The sequence below is a fragment of the Tasmannia lanceolata genome, unplaced genomic scaffold (assembly GCF_043159265.1).
Source record: "Tasmannia lanceolata isolate RefF3 unplaced genomic scaffold, GAP_Taslan_0.1 ptg000002l, whole genome shotgun sequence".
Taxonomy (NCBI): domain Eukaryota; kingdom Viridiplantae; phylum Streptophyta; class Magnoliopsida; order Canellales; family Winteraceae; genus Tasmannia; species Tasmannia lanceolata.
Window position 1 is genome coordinate 30,213,639 of NW_027518679.1, and position 19,901 is coordinate 30,233,539.

The following is a 19,901-nucleotide window of genomic DNA, read 5'->3' on the forward strand; positions in this document are numbered from 1 at the left end:
CGCAAAATTCCTTATGCGATGGTCCCTAGCAATACCGACACGTGTGCAAGAAGACACGTATGTGAGCACGAATCCCTATGAAATCCAAGAAAAAAACATTTAGAATGGTGAAATCGTTGGTTAATTTCATTTTCCAAACTGAGTCCCATTTGGAAGTGTTTTCCAAATTTCATATAATATCTCTGGATCCAACTATGCCTTTAAATTTGGTACTGATTGGACGATCCTAAGTTGTTGATCAACAATTGGATGAAAGACGTATTTTTAAGATGCCATGTTTGGCAGCCATGAAATTTTTTTCCATGAAATATTATTTTATCAAGTGGTGGGAGAGGGACAAAGAGGGTGGGAGAGAGAGAGAGAGAGTTGGTAAGGTATGAGCAGGAGAGGATGAGAAGTGAGCAGTGACTGAAAAACAAGGAAAAGAAAAATCTGCTCAAAATAAGATGGCCAGATGGGATCTGTTGTAATCACAATGAGACATGCCTACTGTTACATTCAACACCCTAAGTATGTATTATATTTGGAAAACACTTCCAAAACCATATTTCGTTTGGAAAATAAAGACCGATTCAACCCGAACGCGACCTGTGGAACCATTTACTCCATCCAAACCCGAACTGAGTTCCAATCTGATGAGGTTCAACCTGATCCGACCTGAGGAACCCTTTTTTCCAACTCGAACCCGACTCTAATTCAACCCGACCCAACCTGAGTTTTTAAGCTTACTTCAAAAAATAGTAAAAAATGTTGGGTTTCACTCAGGTCGGATTGCCAAGTTCTGAACCTGAACTCAACCCAGGTTGTTGGGAAAAGTCAACCCGAACCCGACCCAAAGAATACCCAACCCGACCCGACTTTTTTCGATTGAACCCAACCCAGCCAAAGGAAGGTCCAATATCTTTTAGAAACGTGAGTCATGGGATACCAAGGAGGTCGCACCCATAGTCTCGTTAGAAATATCGAAGAAAGAGGGTGCTAATATCAATTTCTGAGACATCACAAGAAACACAATAGCATCAGAAACTCAGACAAACGGTAATTTAAAATAACGGTTTATTCGGTATAGAGAAGCAAAACTCTCTCTCTCTCTCTCTCTCTCTCTCTCTCTCTCTCTCTCTCTCTCTCTCAGCTTCAAAAGCCATGGATCCAAGCAAAATTACCACACTTTCCTCCACACTTTCCTCCACCAAACCCCATCTCAAATCCACTCCATTCTCCTCCTCCCCCCTCTTCTCCCACTCCGGCCACTCCTCCGATCCCGCCGGCCTCAGCCGTGCTTCCATCATCTGGTTCCGCAACGACCTCCGCCTCCACGACAACGAAATCCTAACCACCGCCACCAACGAATCCCTCTCCGTCCTCCCCGTATACTGCTTCGACCCCCGCCTTTACGGAAAGTCACCTGCCGGATTCAACAAGACCGGTCCAACCCGCGCCACGTTCATCCCCGAATCTGTCGCTGTTCTCCGGTGCAACCTCAGGTCCCGTGGCTCTGACCTGGTTGTCCGGATTGGGACGCCGGAGATTGTGCTCGTTGAATTGACAAAAGCCGTCGGGGCGGAGGCTGTGTATGTGCACCGGGAGGTGTCGTGTGACGAGGTTCGAGTGGAGGAGAAGTTTGAGGCAGCTGTGAAGGAACAAGGTGTTGAGTATTTTCAAATTATTTTATCTTTCAAAATAAATAAAAAAATAGTTTTTTCAAAGAGACAATTCTTTCATGTGAAAAGATGTCATTAAAGGGTTCCTTCATGGTTTTTTAATCTTCTATAAGACTACTCTTTATAAGTCTTCTATGATTCTCTAAGGCATACTGGTTGTCTTGAGCTCAAGGCGCAGCTCTTGTTCTTGGTGCAGGTATTGTGAAACAACCAGTTACTCCAAAAGCTTAAGCTGTTGGAGAAGGCAGTATTTAATCTTTTATACTTTAACAGGCATTGTAACCTCCGAACTTATTTCCACCTACATAAGGAGGGAAATTAAAGTCTTCAAGGCCCTGTTTGGATTGCTAGAAAAGAATTTTTGATCCATTTCAAAAAAAGAAAATCTGATGGGAAAATTTTTCTTGGGATTTTTTTTTTTTTTTTTCATTCTAAGATTTATAGGGAAATCATATGATTGTCATTAATTTAGAGTGATGTTTTCATAAATTCAAGGTCCCTCTAAGTAAAAATTGTACAGGGTTGGTTCAAATTGTCATTTTTTGGGTAAAAAAATAAAAAAAATTTAACAATATTTTTCCTTTCCAAACTTTTCTAGAAAATTCCTGCAATCCAAACAAGTGAAAGCCTATGCTTGTCTTGCCTGCCTCCCATTTTTCTAACCCTCTTTCTAGCTTTGATTATTTGATTATTTGCATCTCCACCATGTGATTATTCATGATACCAATTTTGTCCCAACAAAGGGGTGGAGGTGAAGTATTTTTGGGGAAGCACACTTTGTCATATTGATGATTTGCCATTTAAGCTGGAGGAGATGCCATCAAATTATGGGGGATTTAGGGAGAGTGTGAAGGGTATAAATGTGAGGAAGACAACTAAGGCATTGGATCAATTGAAGGGTTTGCCAACTAGAGGAGATGTTGAGGCCGGCGAAATTCCGACTTTGTTGGATCTTGGACTCAGCCCAACATCCACCATGCCTCAGGTTCCAGCAGATTTTTTATATATATTATTTAGCAATTAATTATGTTTGAATTGTTATGGATTTTTCTTTCATTTTAAGCTATTTTAGAAAGTAATTTTAGCCTAAATCTATTGTGGGCCTCATGGATGATTTATTTTCTCCCTTTTTTTTTGTTAGTAATGAAAAATAATCTGAGTATGATCAGAAAAAAGATTGCAGGACATATGAGAATCTGAAGTTTACCAGCTTTGGAAACCCATTTCCTTTTTAAATTGGTACTGGACCTATCAGTTATGAATCTTTTCATTGGTGATTTTCATAGCATTGTTTGTGGAGTCTGTCATTGGTTTTGTGTCTTTTCAATCTATATTCTTCTTCTTCTCAAAATCAAAATCAGAAATACTAGAATCCTACTAATGTAAATAAAATAAGAAATAATAAAGGAATTAAATTAACCAAAATACTACGTAAATCAAACTAAACCACTATGTTAATTCTTGACGCTCTCCCTCAAGTAGAAGCATAAATATCATCCACCTGCAGCTTGGAACAAGTGCCTTTCTATGTCTGCCAATTGATCTTTGGGTCTCATACACTGATCAGAGTAGATATCAATTTGCTAGTAATCGTTTAACGAACAAAATGATAATCTACTTCATTGCCCTTAGTCCTCTCATGAAACACTGAATTACATGAAATGCAACTAGTAGCTGATCATAGAACATCTTCATTGGCCTGTCAACATCAAACCCCATTATTTCCCAAGTGTCTTCAACTGCATCAACTAGTTACTGTGTAAGCCATTGCATGATACTCTCAACTCTCTTCCATTCAATCATAGAAAGAACATGTTACAAGTCATAAATATGAGTGAGTTCACTTCATAATGTCTAAAATACCCTCAACATGGAATTCCACTACTTCTAGCAAGGATTACAATGGGACATGTCCCATAGGATAATTTATCTTTCTTAATCAGCAAAAAATTATTCGCTTGCTTTACTTTATGAGTGTGCCCTTGGCTGGCCTGTCACCATGTCAATTTCAAATGTTAGTATATTTTGGTGCTTAACATAGAAAAGTAGTAATGTACAGATGGTTGTTTCTTTTTTAGGAGCCATTTGCTGGAGTATGTGTCAAAAAAATGACTTCAAATGTTGTTTCTGGTTGCTCAGGATGGAAAGCCTTCTGCTAATGCTTGTTTTATGGGAGGTGAAACTGAAGCATTGAAGAGACTTCTAAGGTTTGCATCAGATTGCGTGGACCTGCCAAACAATGCTCCCCAGAATAATAGTTATTTTGCAAAATTTTCCTGCAATATCTCACCATGGCTAGCCATGGGATGTCTCTCCCCGCGATTCATGTTCGATGAGCTAAAGGAATATTGTAACAGGTATCGCTGACCTTCTCAATATATGATGACCATGACCATGTTATTTTGTTTCAGTCATTCTCCTTTTTATCTGAATTTGACGTGAACCATTCTCATTGAGAAGTAAATCTTGCCTTCTAGAATGAATTCTGCTGCCTCGACTCAGAGAAATGGTGCTGAGGAAACTGATAATGAACTGAACTCATTAAAGTCTGAGTTGTTATGGAGGGATTTCTTCAGGTACTTAAAAAGGCCAGACTTTTCTGTTTAAGATCCCCTTTTTCCAAACCACTAAGTTATGAGGTGTGTGTCACTGTCTAAATGGGTTGTTGCTACTGGCAAAGGCACTCAACTTTCTTGTGGGTTGTGATTCTTAAAGCACAAACAAGCAAAGTTAAATGCTTTCGTCGATTTTATACAAGTTAGGGACATCTCTCTATTCCCTTGGCGTTGAAAATGATGAATTTCTATACTGATTAACTTATTGCTTAGCTAGAGTTTGTTATACTTTGTCTATGATTTATCAAGGCTATTGATAATTGCACTACCATGTTTTGATAATGAGGCAAACTCACCTTGTCTGTTATTATTTAAACAGCTATCAAAGTTTATTACAATTCCAAACAAGCTCTCAGAAGCTAATTAGAAATGAAAAGAGAAGGTGGGTTCGGCCCATTATCAAAACATGGTAGTGCCTATATCAGTAGGCTTTATTAAATGCCTGTGGTTACATTTCATGTGTGCTCTGGTTTCAGATTTATTACTAAGAAATACAGCTCCAGTAAGGAGAAACTGGATGATGTTCCAGTTACAACTCGTACAGGTACTCGCTTCAACTTAGATGGATGGATGAAAACCCGATTCATGAACCGAGACTAGGTCGTTGTGTTCATTTGTTTATGTTTTAAGCTGGCTGTTGATGATGGTTTGGCTTTCTTAAGAAGTTGTGATGAGTTTCTTTATTGAGCCTCAGTTTTTGTTCTCCTAAAGGTTGAAGTTTTCTATTTCTCGGTCGGAGACTGTTGATTTGGTCTGTGGACAATGAAACACTCAGCATGTTTATCCAAACATGAATAAGAGACGGTATTGGCAGATGGTTCATTCAAGAAAATGAAAAAAACTTTGCACCCTTTTTCTATTTCACCCTTCCTTTTTTTCCCTTCTTACTGTTCTCCATTGACTTGTGTAGATTGTAGTGAGAGTTGTTCTGAATTAGTTTGAATTTGATAATTGCAAGGATGATCTATATAGCAGAGGAAAAGAACATTTCCAATTTGAGTGGATACCCAAGTTGAGGGGTCTACTCAGAGTGATAGTCTGTGTTGATCTTAGAGTGGATGCCCATAATTGAACCATGCTAACTGTTCTATTGGTTGTGATATTTTTTGCTCATCCTTTCGGTAACTCTCTCTCTCTCTCTCTCTCTCTCTCTCTATTTTAGAGCTCCATTGAGAGGAAATAGAAGGGGAAGAAGAGGAAAAGGTAGAGGGTACTAATGTCCATGTCACCATATTTTGATAATTGCACCACTTGCTTTTACACTTTTATGATCAGGTGTTGATAGCATCTAAAGCATATTTAGTAAAACATGATTAGGGAGAAAATGGGATGGGAAAAATTCGAGTTTAATACTTTATTGGCTGAAAAAAAGGTAGTGATATTTACACTTAGTTTCTGATACATTCAACTTAACCCCTAACGTTTAAAAAGTTACAAGCAAACCCCCTGTGGTTTCAATTTGTGTAAGGTAGACCCCCTCAGTTGACGGTTCGTCCATAGATTGAAGGGTTAGGATGATCCGATGAAGCTGATTTTTTAGGCACACCCTCTCTATTTCAGGGCCCATCAAATGAACGCTTTGGATCATCCAAACAATGTGGGCCCACTGTGTTTTTAGTAGTGTTTGGATTCAGGTATGGGCCCACATTGCTTGGATATCATCTTGAACATAATTAGCAAAGCGTGATTCAGCAAAAGAAATGGGAAAATTTTGAGTTTAATATGGTATTTGTTCCAAAAAAAGAAGAAGAAAAGATATTAAAAAAAGGGTATAATAAATAGAAACACCAAAATTCACATTTTATGCGTTGGGAAAATTTTAAGTTTAATTGATAAACTTCAGAAATTTCACTAATTCTTAGATGCAATTACAGTAATCAAAGGGTGCTTATATAAAGCACTTACATGATAAGCATAGAAGGGAAATCAAGATAATTATGGAAGGGAAGGAATCCTAATCAAATCTACCTAATTAAATCTACTTTTCTAATCTTTCTTGCTTGCCTCTTCTTATCCACTCGCCTAATTTATCTAGTTTTCTCATTTAGCCAACTTACCCAATCTACCTCCAAGATGATCCAACGGTGAGATCTTAACCCAATCCAACCGTTGGATCCCACATATTCTAACATGCCCCCTCAAACGTATATGGATTGAAAATCGATAATTACAATAAAATTGCGAAATATGAAAAATAGAATTCCCAAATTACAAATTTAATCAAAATCCACCAATTTGATGCACACTTCCGAAAGTTGATGGTGAAGACTGATGTTGCTGTCAATGATCACCAACGATGGTTGCTGAAGAAGACGCCGCTTGTTGATGTGTCGCAAAGAAGGTTTTAAAAAAAAAAAAAAACAATGAATCAATAGATCACAACCTCAATGGGCTAGACAAGACTCAAGCCTCGATGGGCGAGTAAGATTGGGTCACTATGGACCGATGCTTGAATGGGCAAGAATGAGCCTCGATGGGCAAGATTGCATGGGTCTGCTTTGAATACCGATCCTCATGGAACTAAAAATCCTCCTTCAGGCACGCAATTGAAAATGAATGAAGCACCTCAACTGAAATGAGTCAATATTTCAAGCACACACCTAAAGAAAGGTACCTCAACTGAAATAGGACAAAGAAGAAGGATAGAAAAGAAGAGAAAAATGAAAATTAGCGACAAGAAGCGACTTCATAGCTAACGGCAAATATCAACAAGGAAAGTATGTCATCCGATTGGATTTTAAGAAGTGAAAGAAATGTTTTTCTTTCTTTCTTTTTTTGGCTGGGGGGTGTGCAAATAAAATTGGGTGAGAGTTGCTTGAAGTGATGAGACAAGCCATGGGAGACATATTAAAAGAGGGGCCTCTATCAATTTTTGAGTTGAAAAATGAGGTAGGTGGTGTACTGTTTTGATGAAGAAAGAAGAAAGGGCTATGATGCTATAAACAACAGAGATTGAGTTTGCAATAAGACGAGAGTTGAAACTTTCCTCCAAATAATACCCATCTCAATCTTAGGTAACATGCCCCCTATCAAGTACAAAGGTATTCAATATTAAACTAATGAAATGAGTTTTTGAAACAGAAGAGAGGTATTAGTTTTCACACGATGTGACTTGTCTTGGAAAGATCATCATTGCTAGGCCTGATGCTACCTCATTTTGAAAATACAAATACCTTTGCCCTTTGTAATGGAAAATCGTGCCCTTTGTAATGGAAAATCGTGCAAGATGCCAAGATCATCTGAGAAATTCAAAGAAGGTTATTCTCTTTTTCAAATGGCCGTGGGATGTCAACAAAATGGTGTTGGGTATGATTGGCAAGAGGGAAGTCTGGTTTGCGACCCGAAGGCAATAGGACGGGTATAGCCTCCGGCAATGGTGGCAAGACCAAACATGGTGATGAGACAAACAATCCAAACATGGCCAATGGCATTGGGAAGAAAATCCTCCATACGAGATTCTGATATGTAAACAGAAGCCATCATACATGATTTTGGATATAAAAAAAAAAGAGAACAAATCGAGAGTGATAATGGAGGAAAAATCTGAATCAGAGTTGAGAGCGGATGCCTAGCTTGTGATGGAGATTGATGGCTGTAGTGCCCGGCGGACGGCCGATGTAGCCGTTCGCCGGAAATCAGAATTGCAGAAATTTTAATCAAGGCCAGATCAGCTACTCTGATAAACTTCAGAAATTTCACTAATTCTTAGATGCAATTACAGTAATCAAAGGGTGCTTATTTAAAGCACTTACATGATAAGCATAGAAGGGAAATCAAGATAATTATGGAAGGGAAGGAATCCTAATCAAATCTACCTAATTAAATTTAAATCAAGATAATTATGGAAGGGAAGGAATCCTAATCAAATCTACTTTCCTAATCTTTCTTGCTTGCCTCTTCTTATCCACTCGCCTAATTTATCTAGTCACCTCATTTAGCCAACTTACCCAATCTACCTCCAAGATGATCCAACGGTGAGATCTTAACCCAATCCAACCGTTGGATCCCACATATTCTAACATTAATATGGTAACATTAATATGGTATTGGTTCAAAAAAAAAAAAAAGGTAAAAAAATGGTATAATAAACCGAAACACCAAAAATTCACATCTAATGAGCTAACCAGCTTCCTATTCCTATTCCTTTACAGGACGAAGACATGAGGATGAGTAACTCTAAAGGTCAATGAGTAACGGAGTAAAGGAGTACTAGAATCGAATGTTGTTTACATAATACAGCTGCATAAGGATAGAAAGATAGGCCAAAAATAGTGTTTTAAACTAGGTGTGCAACTTGGGGGTTGGGCTCAAACTGAATCCGACGGATTCAACCTGATTTTGGCTCGAGTTGGGCTTGCATTTCCTCGGGTTGGGTTGGGAAAAGCCAACCCGATTTAATTTCGGGTTTGGTTAGGGTTGAAGCCTTTGGCAACCCGACCTGACCCAAACCCGACCTCCGACAAAATTTTAACCGGAATATTTTAACCATAAAACTAAAAAAAAAAAACAGTTTAAGACGAGGTTTGGCTGGCTGGGATCTTGAGAGTGAGTAGTGCCTTTATCAAAAGACGGTGCTGCGGATATAAGCCTCCAAAGGCATACCAAATCCTTTTTCTCTTGAACTCGTGGGTCAAGTTTTAATATGTACGTTTATAGGGCAAATGTCTTAATACCCAATCACTTATATATGTACGTTTATATAGAAAATGTGTAAATCCACTTTTTTACCGCTGTTTTTTTCACCTCCACTCCATTTTCTTTTGGGTGAAGATAAATTCGCACCCACTGTAGGATAATTCACACCCCTGAAACGTGATTTGACATCAAAAACCGTTTTAAGTCTGCCAAAATTTGTCAATTCAATTTATAAGGGGTGCGAATTATCCTACATGGTTGCTAATTTATCAGCTTCCTTTTCTTTTTTACTTTAAAATAAGATGTATTTACTTTTGGGAAATGTTATCAGCACTACTGTATTTTGATGAGGGAACTCCTCACTTTATTAAAAGTACGGTATAGCCCGCACCATAGGATGATCTAAAGATTCCTAACCGTCCATTTGATGGGCCAAAGCCTAAATAGGTTGTGGATCGGAGGGTTAGGATCAACCTATGGAAATGATTTTGATCGGAGGGTTAGGGTCAACCTATGGAAATGATTTTTGGGACACAACCTATTTAGGCTGTGGCCCATCTAATGGACCGTTTGGATCATCCTATGGTTGGGGCCATACTTTACTTTTAATAAAGTGAGGAGTGCCCTTATCAAAATACAGCAGTGTTGATAACATTTCCCTTACTTTTACCCCAATTTCTTATTCCCGTTCATGGATTACTCTCGCTCTCTCTTCCTCTTAGCTTTCTCTCGCCCTCTACAGAGGTATAGAAACTGAAACCCTAATCTTTTGATATTCGCACTTTTGGGTTTTTGATTTTATCTTATTATACCACGGATACTTTTCCTATGATTTATTTTACCATGCATTCTTGTTTGATCTAGGTTTTGTGGGTTTTCCTTACCATTGACCTCTAATTTCGTGGGATTGATTTTTAAGTCGAAATTAAGCTTTTCTTTTACTGACCCAGATTGTGAATTTCTGTTTTCACGAGTTTTCATTTTTTTTTTTTAATAATATGTTGCTGCAAAATGAATTCGAGCTTGAAGTTCTATCTTCTGATGATTTGGTTACTGATATTCACACCATCATGTTTTGATAATTGCACTAACTGACTTTGTCTTTTATTACTTATCAGCCTGTTGAAGGTTTACTACAATTCCAAAAAGCTCTCAGAAGCCAATTAAAAAAGATAAGACAATGTGAGTTAGTGCAATTATCAAATCATGGTGGTGCCAATATCAGTAGCCTTTTTATTTTATTCCAGATAATTATTGTTACCTGTTTTATTCTTATTTCTGATTGTATTTCATATGTATATGACCATGGCCATATACAGATACACAAGGGTTCTTGTTCATCTATAGTGAATCAGAGGAACGTTTTGTTTGTTAATTTGTTTTTTTATTTGGGATAAATCTGAAGGAAATGCAAAAAAAAAAAAAGAAGTAATAATAATAATAAATAAATTAAGTCACTTTCATCTTTTTAATGGTAACAAAAATTTTATTGCATAAGATGCCAGTCCATCTGCCACATCATTGGCAGATCTCCTCGTGTGTTGTAGCTGAGGGCTTATGTTTCGGACGAGGTCTCTAACTCGTCAATTGTGGAGGCAAGCCTCCACGGTCCACAACACCGATTTGATGCCCATGCAATAGTGTTAGCAGAGTCACCTTCCACTATCAGAGGTCCCAGATTGTTACCATCGTACCATCTGAGTCCGGAAAGCAAGGCTTTCGCCTCCGCTTCATTGGCACCATAGACACCAGCAGGTCCTGAATATGTGATGATGATTTTTCTGTTGTGGTCACGAATCACCCCACCAGTGCCCGCCCTCCCCGGATTTCCAATCGAACTGCTGTCAAAATTGAGTTTAAATCACCCCTCTGGTGTTGGAATCCATCTGGGTGAAACACAAGACAGATTTTTCTTCTCGGAAATTACCACTATCCAATGACGAAGCACATTACCAACCGGATACGGGTTTCCCCCCTTCGCTTGAGACCAAGTGATTGTCGTGAATATAATGTCCATTGCCGTATAGTATTGCACCCTTGCTTTCCCATTGAAAATTCTGTTATTTCTCTCGTTCCACAGATTCCATATGATCGCATAAGGGATGGACGTCCACATGGGTTCCCAATTCAATATGACCTTTGTAATGCTGTTTTGGAAAACCCATGACATCCCAAAGAATTTTAAGACAATCATACCTGATAGGCGTATGGACACTGTAGCAAGAGGTGATCGAGGGATTCTTCAGAATTATAGCATAGGACACAGCGGCTGGCAAGACGAATACCATGTCGCTTTAGACGATCACACGTACTAATTCCGTGATGGATCACCGTCCATGTGAAAGCATTAATCCTAGGAGGGGAAATGGGTTTCCATACCCTAGCATGACGACCATTGTTAATCTTCTGAAAGAAAGACTTAACGGAAAATCTTCCTTCCGGATCATGCATCCACACCCATTTGTCGTCCAGGTGCGGCGAGAGATAATTAGAAGATAAATGCTGAACAAGGATTCCAAATTGGTCACACTCCGAATCCTTCAAATTTCTACCGAATATTATATTCCAAAAGGTATTATTAGTCCCCTAGCCCCGAATTAGGTAGTCTGCTATTCTTGCTTCTGGGTCGGACGTCAGACGGAACAAACTCGGGTATTGATCGGACAAAGTACAATTACCCATCCACAAATCAGAATCTGACGTCGACACCTTGACCCACCCTGAATCATACATTAGGCAGGAATAAGTCTCTAGTGGAGCACACGGCTTTCCATACAGCTGATCCCAATCTTGGCGATGGATTTCTGCTTAATCACTGCCCCCAACCGGCACCATATTTCTCAGCAATGGTATTGTGCCATAGAGATTGCTTGTCCACCCCAAATCTCCACATCCACTTTCCTAATAGAGCTGTATTTCTTAGACTGATTCTGCCGATAACACCCCCCCCCCCCCCCCCCCCCCCTTCTTTTCTTTGATTTACAGACTTTTGACCATTTTATCAAATGCTTCGTCCTTTTCCCACCTTCCTTACCTTCCCATAAGAAATCTCTTTGAAGTTTCTCGATGCGATTCGCCACTTTTTGCGGATTTTGTAGAGAGACATAAAATACACCGGCATATTTGCTAGTGCTGCCTTAATTAAAGTAATAGAGATAAGAACATTTTCTTCCACGTGGCAAGTTTCCTCTCAATCTTCTCCCCAACGAGGTCCCATAGGTCCGCCTTTGGTATACCATACCCCAGAGGTATACCCAAATAAGTAATGCGTAGAGAGACATCCATGCAACCAAGTCACTTTCTATGATATATGGAAATATGCATCAAAACATGAGTTAATTTACTTAGCAGCAGAGCGTCTCTAGCTTGACCACATAATATTTAGCATATTCAACTATAACTATCTACTTCTCCCCCTTACTTAGCAGCAGAGCATCTCTAGCTTGACCACATAACCTCGATTCCTCGCTCCTTAGGAAGGAGCTTCCAGGGAGCGCGACCCCAGAGAGACAGGAACTGCTCTAATGACGCTCACAGCCTGCTTCTATTACTCTATAAGTCCCACGATCACCAACTTCCTTATATCAAACTCCTCCAACTCTTCAAAGTAATTCGTTGGGGAAAGCACAATGCATCTTCAGAAGGCACGAGGAACAAGTGCACACAAATGAAGATGGTGAAGATGGTTAGAAATTAAATTTTAAACTTTTAGATGTACTTAAATTTTAAAAGATACATATGAAAATGGTTAGAAACTATTATTTTTTTATGTGCTTGAATTTTGAAAGATATATAAAGAAACTATTACATACACGCTCCCTTGGCGCTCCCAAACTTAGACTCTTTTAGAACCCACGCTTCCCCGCCCCCGCCCCCGCTTCGTGCTTCTAAGATGTGGCCCCTCTTTTGGGTTGGCCATTATGTGTGGATTTTTAATATCAAGGAGTTTTGAACCCAGGACATGACATTTGCTCTGATACCATCTGAAAACTACCAATTACTCCAAAAGCTTAAGCTGTTGGAGAAGGCGTTATCTTTTTTTTTAAAAAATTTAACAGACCCCAAACCGTTAGATAATAATCTTATAGTCATATGACGCATAACTCTCTCATTTTAAGTCCAAAACAAGTGAAATCAGTCTCTATCTGCTCATCTCGACGTTTTCTTTCAAACGGGACCGACAAAGTCAAAGGGATGAGAGAATTCAGGTATGTTTTCTAAAGACAGTGCGAAACATCACCCAAAATTAAAACCATCATAACTCTCCAATTTTAATTCCAAAATGGGTGAAGTTTCTACCAATTGGTGATCTTCAAATTTTTTTTAACCAAAAAAAACCTCATCAAAAAATTCAATGGGAGGAGAGATTTATGTACTTTTTACCCTAAAACAATATGAAACCGTAGTTTTGGGGTAAAAATGGAGCTATATAGTAAAACATCCATAACTCTCTCATTTTAGCTGCAGAGCGTCTCTAGCTTGATCACATAATATTTAGCATATTCAACAATAACTATCTGCATGTTAAAGTCCCTATACATAAATGACATTTTAAAATCACAATTTTAGACCCTATGAAACAACCAATTACTCCAAAAGCTTAAGCTGTTGGAGAAGGCGTTATTTAATCTTTTATACTTTTAACACTCCCCCTCATGTGTGGCTGCTCCTTTTAGGGTTGGCCTACAAGCGACACATGTGGCCCCCCTTTTGGGTTGGCCATTATGTGTGGATTTTTAATATCAAGGAGTTTTGAACCAAGGACAGGACATTTGCTCTGATACCATGTGAAAACTACCAATTACTCCAAAAGCTTAAGCTGTTGGGGAAGGCGTTATCTTTTTTTTATTTTAACAGATCCCAAACCATTAGATAATAATCTTTTCATCATATGATGCAAATGAACAGAACATGGACCCCAAGCAGCTCATGACATGGAAATTTGGTTCTGATTTGTAAATACTTGTTTTAAATGAATGTTAATTTGTTGGTTGCATACTGAAAGTTACATGAATAAAATAGATATATTCATGCATCTTTTGGTAAGGATATGCCACGGTGGTATCATATTATGAAGTCTCAAGCTACCAAGGAGAAATGATAAATTTATACATCAATGCTACTGACACTTCCAGGCTAACAATTTCCAAATCAAGGAAAAATGGACATGCTTTGGTTATTAAAGATTGAATATACCATTCCATAAAAAAAGATTGAATAAGCACATATGGCTTTTGTGTAAGTTTTCAGATTTCAGTTGTAATTATATTGTAAACTGCACAGTGCACACAAATTGTGCCCACAATCTTATTAGCGGCGGCAGACCCTAACTGGCACTATACCTGCATCACAACGAAAAACTTATTTTTTGACTGATAATTTTGATGATATTGCCAATTGGGTAGCAAAATTTAATATTCTAGGAAACAGAAGGATGTCAACCATATAGTAGAATACTTTTCCAGAAAAAAAATTCAATACTAGAAAAAAATCCCATTAAAATTATTTTTCCAACATCCTAATGATCCTCACGAAACTCTAATAGTTTTAAATTGCATGGGTTGAGTATGCTTTATTTTATTGTCGTTTTTTGCTGTTATCTTTATTTTTTTTTTGAATGGTAAATATTATTGATAGAAATAGACTGAGAAGGTCAATACATACATATAGGTGAAAAAGACAAAAATACAAAAGATACGTCACAGTGGCAAAAAATCAAATTGCTCCAATCTTGTTCTGGAAACCCCATCTCGGGCTAGTTTATCCGCTACGCCCTTAGCAAACCTCCTTACATGATAGGCTTTTATAGTAGCTTCACCAACCCGATCTTCTATTTCATCAAAAAAAGCCACAAACCTCCATGGTATTGAATGTAAGCCATTAATCCATTGTATCACATTCATTTAGTCTCCTTCTATTTCCACCCTTTCCAAATCTACGTTCTCAAGTAGCTTGATACCATGGTGAATGGCCCTGACTTCCGCCTCATTAGCATCTGCTATCCTGATAGGGCTTGAATAGGCCCATATGACATTGCCTTGGTCATCTCTTAAGACTCCCCCTATTCCAGATGGACCTGGGTTTCACATACTAGATCCATCAAAATTGGGTTTTAAAAAACCTTGAGCAGGAGGCTCCCAGGATTGGACCACATTAGGCGCATCCCTTACGCCGTTGCATAGTACTCTCCCATCCATGCCATAAGTCGTAAGCGGACACAAATGCAAACCTTGGAATAGATCTTACCTATGGTATTGTGAGAGCTATCATTTTGTTAAACAGAAAAAGAGGCCTTTTTTATATGCCTTTGAATACCCTGGCGTTTCTTTCTTTCCATAATACCCACAACGTTGCAAGGAAGGATGCATCCCGCAATATTTTTCATTTTCCTCTTCATGGAGACATTTCCCAATTATCGAACAACTCCGTTAATTTGGCTGGAAGAACCCATTTGACTCCAAACCTCAATAATAATCTTCTTTATCATCACTATTATTAGATTTTTACCAACTAAATACATGCTGACATAACCAAAAAATGTTGATTTTCTTTACCATTAAAAATAAAACGATGTTGATTTTGAAAATATTAATCATTTAGGGTTGATGTACATGAAAAAGATCAAAATGTCCTTTTTACATAGGTTCCCACCATCTGCTTCTCTCCCTCTCTCTCGTTTTTTCTCTTCTCTATGCCCTATTATACAATGTGTTTGCCCTTCCTGTTCCATTCATATACCTTCGAGGTGTCCTCTCCATCCGTCTGTTGACGGACTCATCCAGTCCGTGGGCCGCCCTCTATCACATTCATCCATTCACACTTATCCTGTTTGTCGTCGCACTCATCCAGTTCGTATGCCGCTTTTCACTCCCGCACGTGTGTTGTGGACTCTGTTGACAACTGTCGACCACCATTAACAAGGTAAAATACCTTTTTGTAATTAAAAACCTGATTTACCCCGACCATACACATTTACCCCAACTCCTAAAATCGCTTCCATTGTCCAAATCATTGATAACACTAAAAGGCACATTGTGAGGTGGCATATCAGTGAGAAGTTTCTTTGTATTTTCTTTGTTGTCATCTTCCTCTCAACTAGAAGGAAGGAGAACACACATGGTCAGTGCAATCAGTTGGTTACCTTGATTCCTATTGTGATTTTCCCCGACTTGTAACATGATTTACTCTGACTCCCCAACTCCTAACATGATTTACTCCGACTCTTAAAGTGATTTTCCCTAACTCCTTATGTGATTTACCCCAACTCCTACCGTGATTTACCTTCAATCCTAAGATGATTTGCCCTTACTCCTATCATAATTTGCCCTGATTCCTATCATGATTTTCTCTGAATCCTACCTTGATTTACCTTGACTCCTACTTAATTTGTCATGAATGCTAACATCGTCTATCCTGAATCCTACATGATTTACTATGACTCCCTATATGATTTACCCTTACTCCTACACGATTATCCTGATTCCTATAATGATTTACCCTGCCTCCTAACATGATTTACGTTGACTCCTACATAATTTATCCTGACTCTAACATCATTGCCCTTGACTCCTACATGATTTACCCTGACTCGTACAAGATTTTCCCTAATTCCTACATGATTTGCCTTGATTCATACATGATTTATTCTGATGCTTATATGTTAATTTTATTCGGGTTTATTTTATTTTCTATGTTTTGTACACTTCTTAATGCTTTCTAAAAATATGGACTGCATTACTAAATAGTTTTTCCTTGCTCTTTGTTAGATTTGTCTTCAAAAAATGGTAGAAACTAAAGCATCCTTTATCTTGCATTTTGATGGACGCTTCAAGCAAGAGGGTTCATATGACTATGTGGGCGGGAGCATGAAGTTTGTCAAGACGAATCGCCAGATTAAATTTTTAGAACTGGAATCTCTAATTCATAGTAAGATTGGAACTAGAGCCAATGATGTATCTTTATCTATAAGATGTCGATATGTGGCAGATCCATTACATGTCATTTTATATGAAATCAAAGATGATGATGACCTACAATCAATGATGGGGATTTTTGATAATAATGGGTACAATTCTTTGTGCTTATACATAACGAAACATCTGACCGATGAAACCGTTTATCGTCCGACTCTACCCTCTTCTACTTCGATCTCACCAAGTGTCACCTCCCAAGATCGGCAACATGGCAATGATCCATTGGAGAATGTTTCAGTAGACATCCCCAGGTATTGAAGTCCTCAATTTTTTTTTTCGTCTTCTTTATTTTTGCTACAAAATTTTCATTTTAAATCCTAATTTCAATGTATCCCAACTAACCAGGGATTTTGAAGATGATATTTTCATTAACCAAGTGCACGATCAAGTCGATTATACATGTACAAGTGCTAAGGATGGTAACTTGGATGCAATTATTGATGAACCACATGTCAATGTGGTTGATCAATTGGATTTCACTCGTACAACCAGGTACTCCTAATGAAAACAACAAATTTTTTACTAGTCATTATTAACTTTAAAATGATGCAAATCAGCTTTTTTCTTTATTTTGCAGTTTATTGAATATAAGTATACCCATAGAAGACGATCAAAGAGCTGTCACACATTCAAAGGATGACAAGGTTGGAGACGTAGAGTACAAGCTCAAGGTGGGGGCAACTTTTCCAAGTATTGAATGCTTTAAGAGAGTGGTTCAAGAATATGCAATTCGACGCAAATTCTTATTGTTCACAAATGATTCAAGATCTTCAAAGTATGCAGTTCGATGCAAGGAAAGAACTTGCCCTTGGCGGATAACTGGTACCAAACGTTTGGATGTTGTGAAGGTGAAAACCTTCGTGTCAGAGCATATGTGTTCATCTAAACTCCACAACAATGATCATCCTTTTGTTACATCGCCATGGGTAGCAGAAACTTGCAAGGGTCTATTCTCTCGTCCAGAAGACATAAAGGTCTCCGCTATAGTTGACTACATCAAGATGAAATGGGATATAACTATAAGCTATCGAAAGGCACACACAGCAAAGGAAATCATACATGAAATTATTTGTGGAAATGCCGATGACTCTTATCGCATATTACCTGCATATTCATTTGAGTTGACAAGATCAAATCCTGGCAGTTATATGAGTATAGTTCAATCTCGCGATATATATCCTGATGGGGATGACTCATTTGCTCGTTTATTTTGGACATTTGGCCCATGTATACGTGCTTTAAATCATACACTTAGACCCCTTGTATTGATGGACAGTACACATTTGAGGGGCAAGTACCGTGGAATATTATTGATTGCATGCGGTATAGATGGAAACAATGGATTATTCCCATTGGCATTTGCTATTGTTGAGATTGAGATTTATGACAGTTGGAGTTGGTTTCTGAATTTGTTTCGTACCCGGTTTATGTCAACGGGGTCTAACACAATCACCATCTGCTCTGATCGAGAGAAAGGATTGCCAAAAGCAGTATCTGAAGTGTTTGCTAACTCACATCACCGCTTTTGCATACGTCATCTGAGTGCAAGCTTTTATGATAAATTTGGGAATATTGTCCTCCGTGATCTATTTTTGAAGGCTGCGGAGACGTTAAAGGAGAGTGAGTTCAAGTGGGCTATGGAAAGTATTAAAGAAAATAATGAAAGTGCACACCAATGGATTTCTGAGATGCCAAAGGAAAACTGGGCTACTTTGTACTTCAAGGGGGATAGATATGGTGCATTGTCAACGACCAAATCAGTGTCCTTCAATGCTATTGTAAAAGAAGCAAAAACACTACCCATTACTTCACTAGTGGAACACATATGTGGGAAAACTTCTAACATCTTTCAGCACCGTCGAAAAGTTGGTCAAACTTGGACAAAACGTTTGACTTCTTATGGGGAAAAACATGTACAACTGGCACATGAAATTGGGAGTAAGTGTACCGTAAATCCACTTGGGGTTCATGTATTTGAAGTGCAGTCGGTCGGATATCTGAATGTTGTTGACTTAGAAGCTCGAACATGTAGTTGTGGTGTATTCCAAATGATTGGCCTCCCATGCGCCCATGCTATGGCGGCCATTGGTAACAAGATGCTAGATCCGTATGATTTTTGTCAGCCGTATTTCCTCGCAGAAAGATATCGAGATACATATGAAGAAAAGATTCATCAAACATTGGATCGAACACAGTGGCAGCCGTCTCCGGACCCTTTGCCTTTAGTGCTACCACCTCATGCAAGAAGAATGCCTGGAAGGCCCCAAACAAGAAAAGAGAAAAAGTTGGCAGTTGGAGCGCAAAACAAGTGCGGTCTATGTGGCGACTTTGGACACTCAAGAAGAACATGCAAAAACTCTCCTAAAAGAAGCCAAACAGTAAACATGGATCCTATAGGACCTTCGACACCTAAAAATCCTAGGTATGTCGTTTATATGGTGTCATTCCTTATCTGGAATTATTTTATTTAATAATTCCATTTTAATGGGTGGTTTTATATTCGTTGTAAATCTGGTGAACCTTATTAGCCCCTTTTTTTCCTATGTCAAAATAGTTTCTTCCAAGTGTCTTGTATCAATGGTTGCTATGATTACTGTATGCTCACTATTTGTGGTTGTCCTTATTTTACTAGACTGATTGTATTATTTTGCTAACTATTTACTTTCTTTGTAGCTCAACTTCTCCTTATGATCTGCGAAAGAGATCATTGCATTCTCCCCCAAGTCCGAAGAATAAGAAGGTGAAGAAGACAAAGAAAAAGGATTAATTTTTCCTCTTGACCGCGACTTGAACTCCATTTGCGTATGGCTGGTGATTGATAATGGCATTTGAAAAATAAACATATATGGCCATGTAAACAATGCTCCGTGCTGAAAAACGCATTATCAATTCTGCATATTTTGCCTATTTGTTACCATATTCCTTATCTTCGCCTCTTTTTGCTCATTTTCCGTGTTGAAATTCTCTGTGCTGTAAAATGCATAATCAATTCTGCATATTTTGCCTATTTGTTACCA

The 19,901-nt window shown here is 38.4% G+C and overlaps 2 protein-coding genes across 2 annotated transcripts; both read left to right on the forward strand.

The window, feature by feature from the left end:
* The first annotated feature begins 1,032 nt into the window (after nucleotides 1-1,032).
* On the forward strand, nucleotides 1,033-5,166 carry LOC143883896 (blue-light photoreceptor PHR2-like). The gene is made up of 5 exons (XM_077387232.1): nucleotides 1,033-1,645; nucleotides 2,405-2,646; nucleotides 3,801-4,018; nucleotides 4,139-4,237; nucleotides 4,753-5,166. The coding sequence occupies exons 1-5, from the start codon at nucleotides 1,144-1,146 to the stop codon at nucleotides 4,874-4,876; spliced, it is 1,185 nt and encodes a 394-aa protein (XP_077243347.1). The 5' UTR covers nucleotides 1,033-1,143; the 3' UTR covers nucleotides 4,877-5,166.
* Nucleotides 5,167-9,565: 4,399 nt separating this feature from the next.
* Nucleotides 9,566-19,901, forward strand: LOC143861489 (uncharacterized). The gene is made up of 5 exons (XM_077372425.1): nucleotides 9,566-9,655; nucleotides 16,678-17,135; nucleotides 17,230-17,376; nucleotides 17,462-19,306; nucleotides 19,558-19,901. The coding sequence occupies exons 2-5, from the start codon at nucleotides 16,693-16,695 to the stop codon at nucleotides 19,649-19,651; spliced, it is 2,529 nt and encodes an 842-aa protein (XP_077228540.1). The 5' UTR covers nucleotides 9,566-9,655; nucleotides 16,678-16,692; the 3' UTR covers nucleotides 19,652-19,901.

Bases quoted from the DNA above. Each gene is read 5' to 3' on its own strand.
- LOC143883896 (XM_077387232.1), top strand. From the start codon at position 1,144: ATGGATCCAAGCAAAATTACCACACTTTCCTCCACACTTTCCTCCACC. The intron at 4,019-4,138 runs GTATCGCTGACC...CTTGCCTTCTAG, and splicing joins CTAAAGGAATATTGTAACAG to AATGAATTCTGCTGCCTCGA. The intron at 4,238-4,752 runs GTACTTAAAAAG...CTCTGGTTTCAG, and splicing joins TTATGGAGGGATTTCTTCAG to ATTTATTACTAAGAAATACA.
- LOC143861489 (XM_077372425.1), top strand. From the start codon at position 16,693: ATGGTAGAAACTAAAGCATCCTTTATCTTGCATTTTGATGGACGCTTC. The intron at 17,136-17,229 runs GTATTGAAGTCC...CCAACTAACCAG, and splicing joins GTTTCAGTAGACATCCCCAG to GGATTTTGAAGATGATATTT. The intron at 17,377-17,461 runs GTACTCCTAATG...TTTATTTTGCAG, and splicing joins GATTTCACTCGTACAACCAG to TTTATTGAATATAAGTATAC.